Here is a 15,652-nt window from a genome sequence, read left to right as displayed (position 1 = left end):
TATATGTGTTTTATACACACACTATGTTTTATACACGCACTCCTTTATAATCGTGTGTCCTGTAATCAATAGATTTAAATAAATACTGCGTCCTGCTTTAAAAACGTGATTTGCATATCTGTCACGTGCTGCATGCCGGCGTGATGTTGGACACGCCCCCACGCAACGCGATGCTGGCGACTCGGCGACAAAGCGATAAAATCGTGTGTGTGTATAAAACACATATAGTATATAAACCTAAAATGTTTATGTATTTTTTTTACTTTTTACCCCAGACCCGAAGATCAAACAGGAATTTAAAAAATCATAACCAATAATAGGGTATACGCTAATTTATTGCAGATATTTTTTAACAAATGAACAGTATTCCCTCCAAAAATAAACATTTTGTACTGTAAATAAACAGGGACACATCGTAAAGTGCGGGACATCCAGAGACAGCCACTATTAATCTCTCCTCCATTTTGCAATCGGAACAAATAATCAGTAGGAACCAAAGTCAGAGGTGCGGTTTCGGAGGAGGGTGCAAACATACTTTCTGATTGGTAGTCGCCGCCGCGCGTCACTGCTCATTTGCATAAAGTTGAGCCAAGCTCAACTTGTTCGCGTCGCTCGATATGGAACGCCATTTGGCTCAAAACGTCTAGAATGACGTCCGTGTTAACACGTCAAATTTGGACGTCTTAAGACGTACAAAAATGCCGTGTTAAGACGTTACTTTTTTATGGAACGCCATTTGGCTCAAAACGTCTAGAATGACGTCCGTGTTAACACGTCAAATTTGGACGTCTTAAGACGTACAAAAATGCCGTGTTAAGACGTTACTTTTTGACGTCTTAAGACGTTTTAACGTCTTAACACGACAAAATGTGCCGTGTTAACACGTAACTTTTGGACGTCTTAAGACGTTTAGATGTTTAGACCTCCATACTATTGGTGGCCGCCAATATACCCACCCCTTGTTGACGTAGGGCTTACGTTTTAGTCACATCGGCTCTACGTTGCGGTGACATGGCGTCTACGTTGTGGTTACATGGGCTTTACGTTGTGGTCACATGGGCCTTACGTGGGCTGGTTCTGGGGCTACGTATCTATCACGTGACTTAGATGAGGCGGTGAAGGTGTGTTTGGAATAGTCCATGTGGGTTTATTTGCGCAGGTAATTTGGTCGAGTAGAGAACGCGATGGCTTCCAGGAATTTTTTGAACGACTGCCGTAGAACATTTTTAGAATGTACACGAGTTTTATCGTCGGATGATCAGCAACTTGATAATGTACAACCTGTTATAACTAGGTATGCTATCAATTAGTACAGTGTACAAAAGTTATTTGATATACTCTGGTTTCTTCACATAAATGTAGTTGGGGCTTCGTGATATTTTAAAGTGAATTGTATTTCATTCTGAACCGAGTTCATCAACATATTTGTAGTAGAAGTAGAGAACACGGGTCATGTTACGACAGTGAATTTATATCACGTTTTATGTGACTGAAACCGATTGGAGACTATGGCCTCGAGCATTCGCTGGGCCAGTGGCCGACTGGTTGAAGCCGAAGTGGCTGATAATGCTTGGACTCATCAGTGAATTAATTCAGGAAGCTAGCAATCAACGACAACATGGTAAGTTTGCTTGTCAAATAAAACAGCCGCTATGTAATTTTTGAGTCGATAGGATGTATAGATTTGAATGAATTTAAGTTTTAAAATGTTTAAGCCCCCCATTGAAATGAATGGAGGTTTCAAATTACAACTGCGAGTTACCGTGTGACTTAGAGGGTGTGCAGGCATGAAAAATTATCAAAACTCTCCTGGATAAACTGCTGTAAAATCCTTACACCTTCACCTAGAAGCTCTATTTAAATTTTAAATGGGAGAGAAACTTGTCCTTTCTGGCACGCCGGGATATCTAATCATTTGATCGATTCGTTTTAGTGTTATGAGCATTTGTTTGGCACTAGGCACAGAAAACTGCTCCATTAGCTCCCATGTTAATTTCTCAAAATCCGAATTGTCATTTTGGGGTCAAACAATTACACCAAAATCATCACCAAGGGGTCCTCTCTCATACAATCTCTTCGGTTAAGTGATAAGTTAAATGTGTCCCGAACTACGACCGTTTGTTAGGAGTGTGCAAATCACATTAAACAAGCCTTCTCCACTCACAGTAACAGAGATTAGTTAGTGTGAGGAATGTCTCTCCCCCTCCCCCCACACACGCACGTGCACACACGCACATCTCTCGCACACACTGTTGACAACTCTTCTCTTTTATTTTAACATTAATACAAGCGAATTCTACGGAGCCCCGTAAGGGTCACTGGCGAAAAAAAAATTTGAAGAGCAAAATCCGTACGCACGGATTTATAAACCGTACGTACGGATTACTAAACCGTACGCACGGATTACTAAACCGTACGCACGGATTTATAAACCGTACGCACGGATTACTAAACCGTACGCACGGATTTATAAACCGTACGCACGGATTACTAAACCGTACGCACGGATTTATAAACCGTACGCACGGATTACTAAACCGTACTCACGGATTTATAAACCGTACGCACGGATTTTGCTTTCTCCGGGCCTCCGTAGATTTCTCCCTAGTAACCCCTCCAGAGCTCCGTAGTAACCCCTCAAGGGCTCCGTATTTTGTGGATAATGCTCGGCAACATAATTTAGTGTACCACGGCGTATTTGCGCGCATTTAAACTGTTCGTACGTTGCATGTAAGGTATTTATATATTTTTCTCATTTTTCATTTTAGTCATATACTTAACGGTAAATTGCTCGCTTGTATTTGTCATATTCTTTTGTGATTTCTTACCCCCTCCTACTGGAGTAACACCTTCTATTCTTCTGATATGGATTTCTGATATGGTTTTACATTAGATGTGGAAACATGAGTACTTCATTGCATATAGAAAAGGGGGCAGCACCTCCTAGCCAACATTTGTCAATTTGCATGGACATATGACATGTACTTTATATGTAATTTAGTTGTTGTAGAGTACCTGTATGCACATTGGGATGACTAAGTCAAATTGAATGGAATCACCACATGGAATATTGTCAACAAAGTTGCATATTAGGCATGAACTGGCAGAATAATTAAATATGTCAAATGTGCTGCTTTCAGTCTGTTCTTCTTCTTCTATGTTCTTTTTATATGAAACTTTTTTAAATCTCTTTGTCCTTTTTTGTTGCTAGGTGTTGGTGAGGATTTCTTCATAACCCCAAAATGAGCAGACTGGATCTAATTGAACATTATTTTCACCTGGGCATAAAATATGAGGAAATGCTGTATATTCTTTGTGTAAAACACAGGATTGTTATCAGCATGAAGACCCTTAAAAGGGTCTTAAAACGAAATGGACTTTTTCGCAGGAAAGAATTCAGCAACTGGTTAGATATAATTAATTTTATACAGGAAGAACTCCAGGGCTCAGGCACTTTGCATGGATACAGATGGATGTACAGTAAATGCAAGGCAAGGGGACTGAATGTTCGCAAAGAAGATGTGCGCCTAATTCTGTCCACTCTTGATCCGTTGAGCACTGAAATGCGAAGAAAAAGAAGATTGCACAGAAGAGCATACTTTGCAAAAGGCCCCAATTTTGTATGGCATGTTGACTCATATGACAAATTGAAACCATTCGGCATATGCATCAATGGGGCCATTGACGGATTCTCAAGGAAAATGTTGTGGCTGAATGCATACTGCACTAGCAGTGACCCCAGAGTTATTGGAGGTTACTATCTTGACACTGTCAGAGAGCTTGGTGGAACTGCCCGAATCATTAGGACAGATTTGGGAACAGAAAACTGTACAGTCAGGAACATTCAGCTGTACTTGCGCCATAGTGATGATGATCCACAAGCTGGAGGCAGAAGCTTTATCTACGGCCACAGTACTAGCAACCAGAGAATTGAGAGCTGGTGGGGTTTTCTGCGAAAGGAATGTGTGGAATTCTGGCTTGAACACTTCCATCACCTTAAAGATTATGGGAACTTTGATGGAGGCTTCTTAGACAAGAACCTCATATTATTCTGCTTCCTGGGCCTAATACAGGTAAGTGTTTCAATTATATTTGTGTGCCTCTTCCTATTTGTACTAATTGTCCAGTTAATTAGGTATACCTGTGCTGTACCTACATTCATTGGTCATTACATTATTGTAAATCTAAGAAATGTACAAACATGGTGTTGGTACATGCACAGCTGTGTTGTTTTTCCACATCTTGTCAGTGTCAGTGCTATGCAGAGGATGGTTCAACATCTGAATCATAACAAAGAGCTAATCAAATATAAAGCAACAGATGGGCTACAGGTTTATTGTACATATTTAAAGTGTACTTTCTATGGTAGTTGGCTCTCATAAACTGCCTGAGTGTAAATGCAATCTAGGAGTAACTAGAAAACTGGTGCATATAATATTAACTAATATTTTATGTGACTACTACTATATTGAATATCCAAATGCTTTTGTAATAATGCTCATACATAGTAATATATAATATATAAAAAAATATAATCAGCATTGTACAAACAACAATTGTGCATGTGCATCTAAATGTAATATGTTAAATGAGGTCTTGGTAAAATACTATAAATAAAAACATTAGAATAAAATTACTGCAAGTAGGAAAACCTGGTTAGTTAAAGCTCTGTGTTGGAAAACCTGAATATCACACTTTTCTGTATTTTTCTTTAAAGGATGAGTTGGATTTGGTCAAAGATACCTGGAACAGCCACCTTATTCGCCCTTCGAGGAATGACCTTGTACCCCATGGTCGGCCACATGTGATGTACACACTTCCGGAGTTATATGGCACCGAGGACTACTTATGCCATGTGCCAGAGATAGAGTGTACCACCTGCGAAGATCAATGCACTCACCGATGTGATGTACCTTGTGACAAGGATGTGTTTACCATCTGTACACATGTCATGGCACAGCACCATCTCAGTGTTCCAGCAGATGTGTATGGTGCCCTTGACCTCTATCTTTCCTTAAGGCAGGAGCTGACTACAATGTTAAATTTGGCAGATAGAGTACAAGCTTAACAAGGTAACTGAGGATGCTGCTATGGACAGTTTCACTGACCTGAAATGATTTCTGGCAGTACATGCAAAACAATTGGTTTATTATTAGTATCAGAATACATAGTATTTGTATACTACAATTATGATAGCATAGATGGTTGCCCATTTGTTTTAACACATCAGTGGAACACTGCATTTAAAATAATAAAATGCTAACGTTTGTGCAAAGGAATATTAAAAAATGATGTAGTTAAGGGTACAAGTGTTTCATAGGGTTCTTTCACAGAAAAGAAGCAATGAAAGACTAACAAAACTGCTGAACGATGAACAGCAACAATACATCTATAACAGTAAAGGTGGGACAAATACTTAAATTATGATAACAGGTGGTTGAACATATTTTAACACATCAGTTGAACATTGTTTTGTCTTTGGACTTGCATTCAGACACATACACCTCTCAGCCACCTAGGACAAAAACAGCTGGATGTTACTATTTCAGCAGAGGCAATTAAGAATATGGCTATACATATAGCACTACAAAACCACAAAATCACACTTTCATCTAATTTCACTCTTATAAAGTGCAGTTAATTAAATCTTAATTGAAACATGTTTGTGTGCAACAACAACAAACATTTTAAATATACTTAATGTAACTTTTTATGTGCATAACTGAGGAATACAGTGTCCAGTGATTTCCCGAAGACATTATGGAGGTTTATATACATTGGATTTATCTAAATAATAGGGGCTGGAGAGTTAGCTAGCTACGTTAAAAGCCAAAAGCAGAGTTAACAGTGCAGACGAGTGGGTCGTTCCAGGCACTGAAGTGTGCTGGACATTTATGGAACCACGTAACAAATCACAACATGTAGTTTATTAAGCAACATTTAGTTGCCAAATAAAGGACGATTCTGTATTTTACTTTATATCTCAGATGCCCAGGTTAGGTGTAAATTTAAAGTAATTTGTCATCTGTTTACAATTTCCTCAGTAAGTGCTTTAAACAGTGTTTTCATGTGCTTTCAAACTCACAGCAAATTCACAGTGAAAATATGGACACAAACATCTGTAGATGTTCTCAGATATAAAGTGAGAATGAAGCTTAATTATTCTTCTCTTTGAAAGATAAAAGCTTTGTGTTTTTTATCTGATGTGGGCAGTGTTGCTGGTCTGCCAAGCCATTTTTCATTTCTGGGTCTCTTTAAAGGGTAACAATATCAGTGGCACCACTGGGGAATTATTTTCTTTGACAAATTATATAGACCATAAGGTGTGTAATGGTAAAGAGTACATGACATCCTTTAAAAAATAATAAGACAACAAAATTTAAATGAAAGGATGGTAACATTTTTTTGTGCAACATATAAATCTTACCTTATATAATATCCATCACCCATATGTTTGCATCAAGAACACTCCCAAACTCTTCTGCAAGTTCAGGGTAGGAAGTGTAATTGTTTGGGACTTCCAACACACATCCACAGGTGTGGGCCTGAGGGCTTCTTGTGAAGGCACTGTTCGGTTCAACAAATCTAACATGGATAGCACTGGCAACAAGGAGGTCAGCTCCTATTGACAAAAAATGTACTCAATTGATCCAAACACAATTTACAAAACAGAACAAAAGCCTTGATTCAATCAGAGAGACATTATGTAATAGTAAGTTTAATGTAATTCCCACTCACCAGTGCAAAAACGGAGAAACTTTTTTAGGCGAACATCACTGCAATTCCTGATGAACCTCTTAAGGAAATCCAGGATTTGTTGCTCTCGGTTACTGAGGCTTTCATGTTGAAGTATGGCTACAACCTTCCTTGCTGTAGGAGTGAGACTAGTCATCAATTCATCTAACCCTCCTGAAGGCAATCTCAATCTTTTTAACACATGACTCCATTGCTCTGCTATGTAAGCAGGATTTTGGACAATTTCTTTGTGCGCCACCTCAAGTAAAGTTTTTCTTGCATTCTTCTCAGTGACAAGAAGTTTCACATCATGAGCCTCTAAGAATTCAAACCATTCTTCACTTCCAGAGACAGATGAAAAGTCTCTCACTGCTTGTTCGGCAAGTTGCTTTTCCTCTGGAGGAATTGTTGCCAAAAATGCTGAAAAGAGGTCATCCTCAGCAATTACCAGTCCAAGAGAGTAGCAGAGGAAGGGCTTGGCAAGCATAATGGGGAAGTATTTAACAGTATTGTAGCCTAGTACCATCACTTTGGCTACACATTCCCATTCATCTTTCATGTCATGTCTGGTCATTGGTACTTTCAGGGTATTTCCTGTTGTACATTTCATTAAAAAAGTCTCCCAGTACTCACTCAGTGCATCTCGCAGAATCCCACCACTGTCCTCCCCTTTTTCAGTACTACCATTAGGCAGAACCATCTCAATTTCTACCAAGGAGTCATCTACTGACACCAAGCCATTCTTAAAAGCAGCATTCAGATCTTGAAAAACATGTCCCCTCCGAAGCCTCATCTTTGTGATGTGTGGTGGTGGTGGTGTTTGTGCCCTTTCAAATGGATCCAGAGGAATTGTATCATCAAGTATTACATCTTCCTGCATGAAAGCATAACCAAGCTGAATTTCTTCATCAACTGAAATGGCACTTGTCTCTTGTATTGTATGAAATGTATCATCTTCAACCAGCACCACACTGTCCACTGGAAGAGACAGTAAATCAACAAAAACACTGCTGTTCTCTGCTGTTACACTACTGTTCTCTGCTGTTATACTGCTGTTCTCTGCTGTTACACTACTGTTCTCTGCTGTTACACTGTAGTTCTCTGCTGAGGGAAAGTTTATCATAGCAGAAGTAGATTGAAGTTCAACCAGTGATTCCTCTGCCCTTGGAGTAGTGGTTGTGTCTATCCTTTTGCAAGACAGATAAAGTCTCAGTACTTTCACTTTCCTTGTTTCGTACTGTTCACCCAGTGTGGTCAATGGATCTAGCTCTTCTTCAGTAAAGTCTCTCATTGTGATTTCAAATTCAGTTATGTCACCCAATTTGTTTTTTCCATTTGGAAAGAACAGCTGTTTGCCACACTTTAAAAGCTCTGCCATTGTAGCTGTTTTTAAAGCCTTCAGGTGCCTGATTCCACCTCCTCGTTTCCCTTTGATCTGAACAAAGGAGTCACCAACTTCTTCAAATAGTCCCATTTGGTAATTCCGTTCTGCTTTTTGAGCATTTAAGTTCCTATACAGTTTTTGAGATCGACTGTCATTATGCTTTCTCTTGCAGGCATGTCTTTCGTTCAGCTTTGCCATGAGATTTTCAGTTGCTTTAGACACAGTACTGCTGATTCCCTCTGATGCAGCCACTTCCCTTCTGCAGTATTGCCTTACTGCTATCCGGTCTCCAAATCTGGGCACATATTTCATCAGTTGCTCATCTGACATGCTATTAACAGCACAACAGTCAATCTATAGGGGGTGAACAAAAACATAATTAATACAACAAATTGACCGAAACTTTGCCAACCAAATATCCTTTAAATTCAGAGTGGGAGCTAAATAGGAGTACTTTATACTATAAGTGGGCTGTGTTTATAAAATGCATTTTAATGCACAAAATTTGTTTACTGTTACGGTTACTGTTAGTATCTATCATCTGCGGCAGCATGGTGGGATAATATGAGCATTACTATATTACACTGTAGATTTTGGATAAAACATGTCCCACTGAGAAATGTGCTAATTCTGTTGGAAATTAATAACATTCTATATTCCAGGAATGATCTCAGATCAGGTTTATTTTTTATTTTTTTAATGATTATATGCTGGCTGTGACGTTGGGTGCAGCGTGAAGGACGAGACACAAATTGACAACAGGCTTGACAACAGGCGTCACGTTTAATGGACAACAGATGGCGCTGTATGCGCACGTACAAACTCACATAAATACACGCAAACGTGCAGACTTAGACAACGACGAGCACAAGACACTGCGCACTGACACATATTTGGTGATATGTGGATGGGGTACACTTAATGATATTAATTGTACCTTATATTCCTTGAAAAATGTTAATCACAGGGCTCAGAATTGTTTTTGAACCAAATAGTTAAATACATTCTGGAATTGTATATTTGTAACGAGGCCACTGTCACCACCGTCAGTTGTAAAATCACCATCAGTTCTAAATATACCATGTCAGAGGACGTGTTTATTAATTTGACTAACTTTTTATTTTCAAAATTAAAACCCGATTTATCCAAGTTTAATCAGTGATAAGATGGGTCTGGGAGAACTTTCCAGAACTTTGTACGTACAGACTCGAGGACGAATATGTGAGTCATTTTTAACAAACCCATCGGCTTAACACACTTGTACCATACCAAACAGCAGTAAAGCTCAATTTCATTACATTATAAACCCGTTGTTAACTATGTACGAGACACGTAGGTTGCATGGTGCACACAACTCCATTGTCTACCAACTCTCTGATACTGTCTGCTTAGTTTTACGTTTCTTGCTTATATTTACCTTTTCATCACGAAAGGTTGACACAGTAATGTCGTCCAATCGCCTGTTTTCTTGAAGAAATATCAAGAAACTGTCCATTATTTATAATAAACGTGACGCTAGCTACACGTGTTCCTTAAAGCAGAGATGCTGAGGGAACTTGTAGCGACTGGCCACTACGGAGCCCTGGAGGGGTTACTAGGGAGAAAGCTACGTTTTATAAATTATTATACGTTTTATAAATCCGTGCGTACGGTTTAGTAATCCGTGCGTACGGTTTATAAATCCGTACGTACGGTTTATAAATCCGTACGTACGGTTTAGTAATCCGTGCGTACGGTTTAGTAATCCGTGCGTACGGTTTAGTAATCCGTACGTACGGTTTATAAATCCGTGCGTACGGTTTAGTAATCCGTGCGTACGGTTTAGTAATCCGTACGTACGGTTTATTAATCCGTGCGTACGGATTTTGCTCCTCAAATTTTTTTTTCGCCAGTGACCCCTACGGGGCTCCGTAGAATTCACTCAACAGAAGTAAATTTCCTTTCTCGTTCTCGCTCCTCGCGCACTCTTTCTCACACACACACAACTTAAAGAAACAGTAACCCAATAATATTACACTACATCTCTCTCTCATAGCCACTCCATATACACCACACAGACACACATGCATACATCTCTCATACCCACTACACATGTACACCATACATACATACATCTCTCATACCCACTACACATGTACACCATACATACATACATCTCTCATACCCACTGCACATGTACACCATACATACATACATCTCTCATACCCACTGCACATATACACCACACACATACATACATACATACATCTCTCATACCCACTGCACATATACACCACACACACATACATACATACATCTCCCATACCCACTGCACATACACACCACACACACATACATACATACATACATCTCTTATACCCACTCCACATACACACATAAAGACCGGTCTCTCATACCCACTCCACATACACATAAACACTACAAAGACACACACCTTTCATTCCCACTCCACAAACACACACAGATACATATCTCATACCCAGTCCACACACTAACACACACATACACCAAGCAGACATCTGCAACCCTTATTTTAGCCTAGGGTTGAATTGTCAACTGTAACTAACTTAATAACGGGCACACCTTTTCAAGCCCTATAGTATTTCGTTCAGGAAATGCATTGTTCTAGTTAGCTTTGTAACAGTGTTGTGTTCAAATGCTCTCCAGCTGATTTCATAAATACGTTTATCATAGATAAAAATGTAGTTAAAATGTATAGAATGTGAAAAGGTTATTTAAGCTTATTAACTGATTGTGACACCCTTAGCAGTAACAACTGCAATTGAATGTTTGCAAAAATATTTCTGTATAAACTGTATAACCAACATATGAAATTCCAAAGCAAATCATTTTACTTGGGCTCATTGGTTTTTCTATTTCAAATCTGAAGTTGATTTGTTTTTTCCATTTTCTGTTATTTTTATTAATTCTATGCTACTTTCTCTTGGACTATAGCTTTTCCTGGTTTCACTGTACCACGAAGGGCAGGACACGTGGGGAGATCAGTGTGTCAAGTAACACAACAACAGTTGCAGATGTTATAATTTAACTGTGTATCAAGAAGCACAGTGAAATGACGGTTAAGGTATGTGTTGATAGGTCTTTTTTTTAAGCACTTATATGAAACATTTGTGAATTGTTCTGTCTACAAATTGAATAATGAACACAAAATTTTGGAACTGCAAATTTAATTGCACACCAGTAGGATGTAGAATAACACATGATATATGTGAAGACAGTCACTGTCTTGAACTAACACTGATGCAGCATCACAAGGAAGCTAATATGCTCGCAGTAGAACACTGCTTAGCTCTGATCCATTAGCTAACAGAAACCTGTGCTAATTAGCTCTTATCTGGAGTAGAGTGCATGATGGAGCATGATCTGTGATTAAAAGTGGTGGCCCCCTCCATCCAAATTTTTGTGTATTTTGGACATTTAAATAGGAATTTCTAAGTGGAAACACATTAAATTTATATATCAAGTAAGGGGGTGGAGTAACTACTTCAAGATACAGTATAGTGCAGCTTGGATTGATTTAAATTATTTGCATAAAATCACAGTTTTGAAAAAAACATACATGATTCGTGTATTAGTGTAGTCCTTTTGTATTCATATAACACAGCAGTTGAAAATTCTAATTTACTAGCCACATTTTTGGAATTGCACTTAAAATATGTGAATGAGTTCTGTTTGTTTTAGTATCTGATTTATGATTTGTTCACTGTAAAGCAGTTGACTGTATTGATTGTATTTTCCTACTGTAGCACAGTATTAAAATATGTCTTTCCCTTATCGTAAAACTAATCCGCATTCTTATACACTTTGTGTTTCTAGACAGTACAATCTATCTTTCCGGGGCCGTTACACAGCTCTGTCAGATGAAGCACTTGACAACCGTGTGCTGGAGATTGTCTCTGCCAATGACGAAATAGGACCTGAAGCTGTTGGGGCTCGGTTTGCTGGTGAAGGCGTCCTAGTCCAGAGACGACGTGTTCGTCAAAGTGTAATCAGGACTAATCCTAAAGGTGCTGCTCTCCGGACTATGTCCCACAGGCTTCACAGAAGAACATACAGAGTGGCAGGACCAAATTCACTGTGGCATATAGATGGAAACCATAAACTCATTAAGTAAGTAGCAATAGAAACTGTTTTACTTAAGTTGATTTATTTGCACCAACTGTGTCAATAGCCAATGTAAAGCTAACTCTTTGATTATGAAGTTGGTATTGTTAAGTTCAATCTTGTATAATCTTAGGGAATGACAACAATATAAATGTAAATGGGGAAAATGTCCAAAGTCTGTGTCTAGATTAGTTCAGGTCAGGACTGTGTGTCTAGGAAGGAACAAAGAGTACATCTGTTGCAAAGAAAATGCAGTTTTTGCCTAAGACATTAGGAAATGGATGGGAACAGGGTTAATGGAACAAGATGGTATTAGAAATGGATGGGAACAGCTCTAAATGTAACTGTTGAATCATAAATTCAATAGGTGTCAAGTCTTTAAAAGCAACAACTACTGAACTGCGTACCACTTATATCCATATAGTAACAGGTGGAGGCTCATTTGGGACCTAATCAGGTCAAACTGCAAGAATGGAATATTAAAAAAGTAGGGGCAGCAGTCACCCAACCTCCAATTCAAGGCTATAAAATATGGTTGCTGTACTCTTTATAATAACTGTTATTTAAGAGTCTGGTGTAATGGTTTGGAATCTTTATACTATTACAAAAATAATCATCATCCCAACTATCATTTAAGATTTTTGGTTATATGTTAAAACAGGAGAATAAAAACACTACTGTTTACCTCTTGCACATACAATGCTTGCCCAAGTTGGTTGGATATAAAGATGTCTGTTAGTTATAAGTGGGGGATATTGGGGGACTAATAATGACATTATATTAAGTGTGAATTCATTTGAATGCAGCAGTGACCCCCCCCCCACCACTATGAAAGCCCAACCATAGCATAGAGGCGTAGTCCTCGTTGTAGCTACATTCAAACTATTTGTGTGAATAGCTTTTCATTTAATGTGTTTTTTCTTCTTCTGTCACTCCCTGATCTTTTTCCATATTTTTTAGGTGGAGAATTGTGATCCATGGAGGTATTGATGGTTACAGCAGACTTGTGGTGTTCCTTCATGCGTCGAACAACAACAGAAGTGACACTGTAATGGATCTGTTCATTGGAGCGGTCAGCCAGTATGGTGTCCCTTCAAGGGTCAGATGTGACCATGGAGGGGAAAACAATGTGATGTGTCTCTTTATGGATGTCTTCCGAGGCTCAAGCAGGGGAAGTGCTTTACGAGGGAGGAGCACTCATAACCAGCGCATTGAGAGACTGTGAGGCGATGTGTGGAGAGGTGTTACAAACGTCTATCATTCGTTGTTTGTATATCTGGAGAATGAACGAAAATTGGAATCCAGTAATGAAATACACATCTGGGCTCTTCACGGTTTATCCGAGGGAGATAAACAAAGTGATCTCAGGTTGTTTGTTAGTCAGTGGAACCACCACAAGTTAAGAACTGCTCAACACATGTCACCGTATCAGATTTTTGTGCAAGGTTGTCTGTCACAACATTTGCAACATCACACTGGCATTCAAGGTGTGTTTGCAGATGAACAGATGCAGATGAACAGACAGTGCCAGGGGATGGTCAGGAACCCGTTTGCAACAGTTGGATTGAGGGCAGCGGAGGGCCACGGGGCAGGGGCGGCCGCAGCGGAGGCCCACGGGGCTAGAGTGCCTGCCTTTGACTGGCCTCAAACAATTGATGTCCCTGTTAATCAGTTTATACCTACTGAAGAACAATTGGGACACCTCAGGCAAAACATAAATCCTTTGGGGAGTGCAAGAGACAATTTGGGAACTGATATTTTTGAACAGGTACTTAACTTCCTCTCTTAAATATGATACATATGCCAGTTATACTGATCTCCCGCGAGACCTCTTTGTTCTATTTACCTATTGTGTTAATCTTGATTGCATCTATCATTGGTGTCTCTCTCCCCTCGATCAGTGACATCTATACCACACGCTGCATCCGCAAAGCCACCAGCATTGTGGAAGACCCAACCCACCCATCACACGGTCTCTTCACTCTGATGCCGTCTGGCAAAATATACAGGAGCATCCAAGCCTCCACCTCCAGACTCTGTAATAGCTTCCTTCACCAGGCAATCAGGCTCCTCAACTCCCATACACTGAACTGACACACACCAACACTGAGCTGTCCCCACACACGCACTGAAACCCTCCACCAGAAATATTTGCTGCTCTCCCACAGGACCTAATAACTACCTCAGAACCACTGTGTTCATGTATGTTCCATATGACACAGTACATCACTTATCTCATACCACATTGCACTGCACCAGCACTTTACACCATGTCTCAATTGTCTCTGGCCTGTTGTATTTATTGTAATGTCTTGCTGTGAGATTGCACATTTTGCACATTGTTTTGTTACCCTGCTGCACTTTGTTGTCTGTTGTACTGTTGATTTGTGTTGCACCATGGTTCCGGAGGAACAAAATTTCATCACACTCTGTACCTGTGCTCAGATGTAATGACAATAAAAAGCCCCTTGACCTTGGTGCGCTCCTTTGATGTAACAACCACCCGGCTGGGGCTATCTTACAGTCTGCCATATGGGATTCTCCCCCGACAATGTATGTCTGTATGTAAATTCTTTAACACCTCAAGGGGTGTGGTTTTTTCTTTATGTAACCTATGTGTTGGTAGACTGTCAGATTACTTTGGAATAAAAAGTACATACAAAAAAACTTCATTCTTGGAAATCCCCACTCCTGTTTCTTGAAGAAACCAACGATTCTTGCTAAACAGAAGACAATACCCATGGTTGTGATTAAACTGCTACTAGCTCACATCTTGATGAAGTATAACTTTTACCAAATATGTTCTAAACTGTTAATGGTGTAAGTTATTTCACGATACCAGGGTAGTGAGACAGAACAAATTGATATTAAATCTATGATTGTCATGTAAATTCTTTGTATATGGCTATAGGAAGCTAATGTAAAAATATTGGTTGAGACAGTGAGGTCATACACACATACAACTTTGAATTAATGTCATTATAAGTTTTAGAATAAGCAAGCAGTCTCAGTCACTTGATGTTTATTACAAATGAACAAATAAATTACAGTTGAATACATAAACTTCAAAAGCATTCTGTAAATAAGAAATAAAACAAATTTTGGAATATCAGAACCATTAAAAAATTCATTAATATTTCAGTTATTTGACAGCAGAAATATATCAGAAATTGAAAGTTTGGATAGTAATGATGGTGAAGATGTAGAGTGCATGTCTCTCAAGAGTAGATAAGTGTAGCTATCTGTTAAATACTGGTACTCCAACACTCCCATTGTTGTCCATAAAACAATGTATGAACATATAGCTACTTTTATTATTTATTCCAGGAGATGAGGAAGTACCAGTGATAGGACAAGACGTTGTTCTTGAGATACTACATGATGAGGAAGGATCAGGGCAGGAAAATT

The 15,652-nt window shown here is 39.1% G+C and overlaps 1 protein-coding gene and 1 long non-coding RNA gene across 3 annotated transcripts; one reads left to right on the top strand and one right to left on the bottom strand.

The window, feature by feature from the left end:
* Window positions 1-1,003: 1,003 nt before the first annotated feature.
* Window positions 1,004-14,936, top strand: LOC143521191 (uncharacterized). 2 transcript variants are annotated; one of them, XR_013132692.1, is made up of 6 exons: window positions 1,004-1,294; window positions 1,506-1,621; window positions 11,075-11,204; window positions 11,957-12,250; window positions 13,205-14,012; window positions 14,146-14,936. It is a non-coding gene; the product is annotated as an uncharacterized LOC143521191 (long non-coding RNA). The 2 variants fall into 2 exon arrangements; XR_013132691.1 differs by lacking the exon at window positions 1,004-1,294 and having other exon boundaries at window positions 1,378-1,621; window positions 14,146-14,935.
* LOC143521007 (uncharacterized) lies at window positions 5,215-9,770 on the bottom strand. The gene is made up of 4 exons (XM_077013604.1): window positions 9,537-9,770; window positions 6,739-8,473; window positions 6,428-6,622; window positions 5,215-5,515 (listed from the first exon to the last, which is right to left on the bottom strand). The coding sequence occupies exons 1-3, from the start codon at window positions 9,612-9,614 to the stop codon at window positions 6,429-6,431; spliced, it is 2,007 nt and encodes a 668-aa protein (XP_076869719.1). The 5' UTR covers window positions 9,615-9,770; the 3' UTR covers window positions 5,215-5,515; window position 6,428.
* Window positions 14,937-15,652: the final 716 nt, after the last annotated feature.

The sequence above is a fragment of the Brachyhypopomus gauderio genome, chromosome 8, assembly GCF_052324685.1.
Source record: "Brachyhypopomus gauderio isolate BG-103 chromosome 8, BGAUD_0.2, whole genome shotgun sequence".
NCBI lineage: Eukaryota > Metazoa > Chordata > Actinopteri > Gymnotiformes > Hypopomidae > Brachyhypopomus > Brachyhypopomus gauderio.
Note: the sequence above shows the minus strand (reverse complement) of the source record. Positions and strands in the feature narration are given on the sequence as shown.

Bases quoted from the DNA above. Each gene is read 5' to 3' on its own strand.
- LOC143521007 (XM_077013604.1), bottom strand. From the start codon at position 9,614: ATGGACAGTTTCTTGATATTTCTTCAAGAAAACAGGCGATTGGACGAC. The intron at 8,474-9,536 runs GTAAATATAAGC...CACCCCCTATAG, and splicing joins CAACCTTTCGTGATGAAAAG to ATTGACTGTTGTGCTGTTAA. The intron at 6,623-6,738 runs GTGAGTGGGAAT...TTTTGTCAATAG, and splicing joins GTTTCTCCGTTTTTGCACTG to GAGCTGACCTCCTTGTTGCC.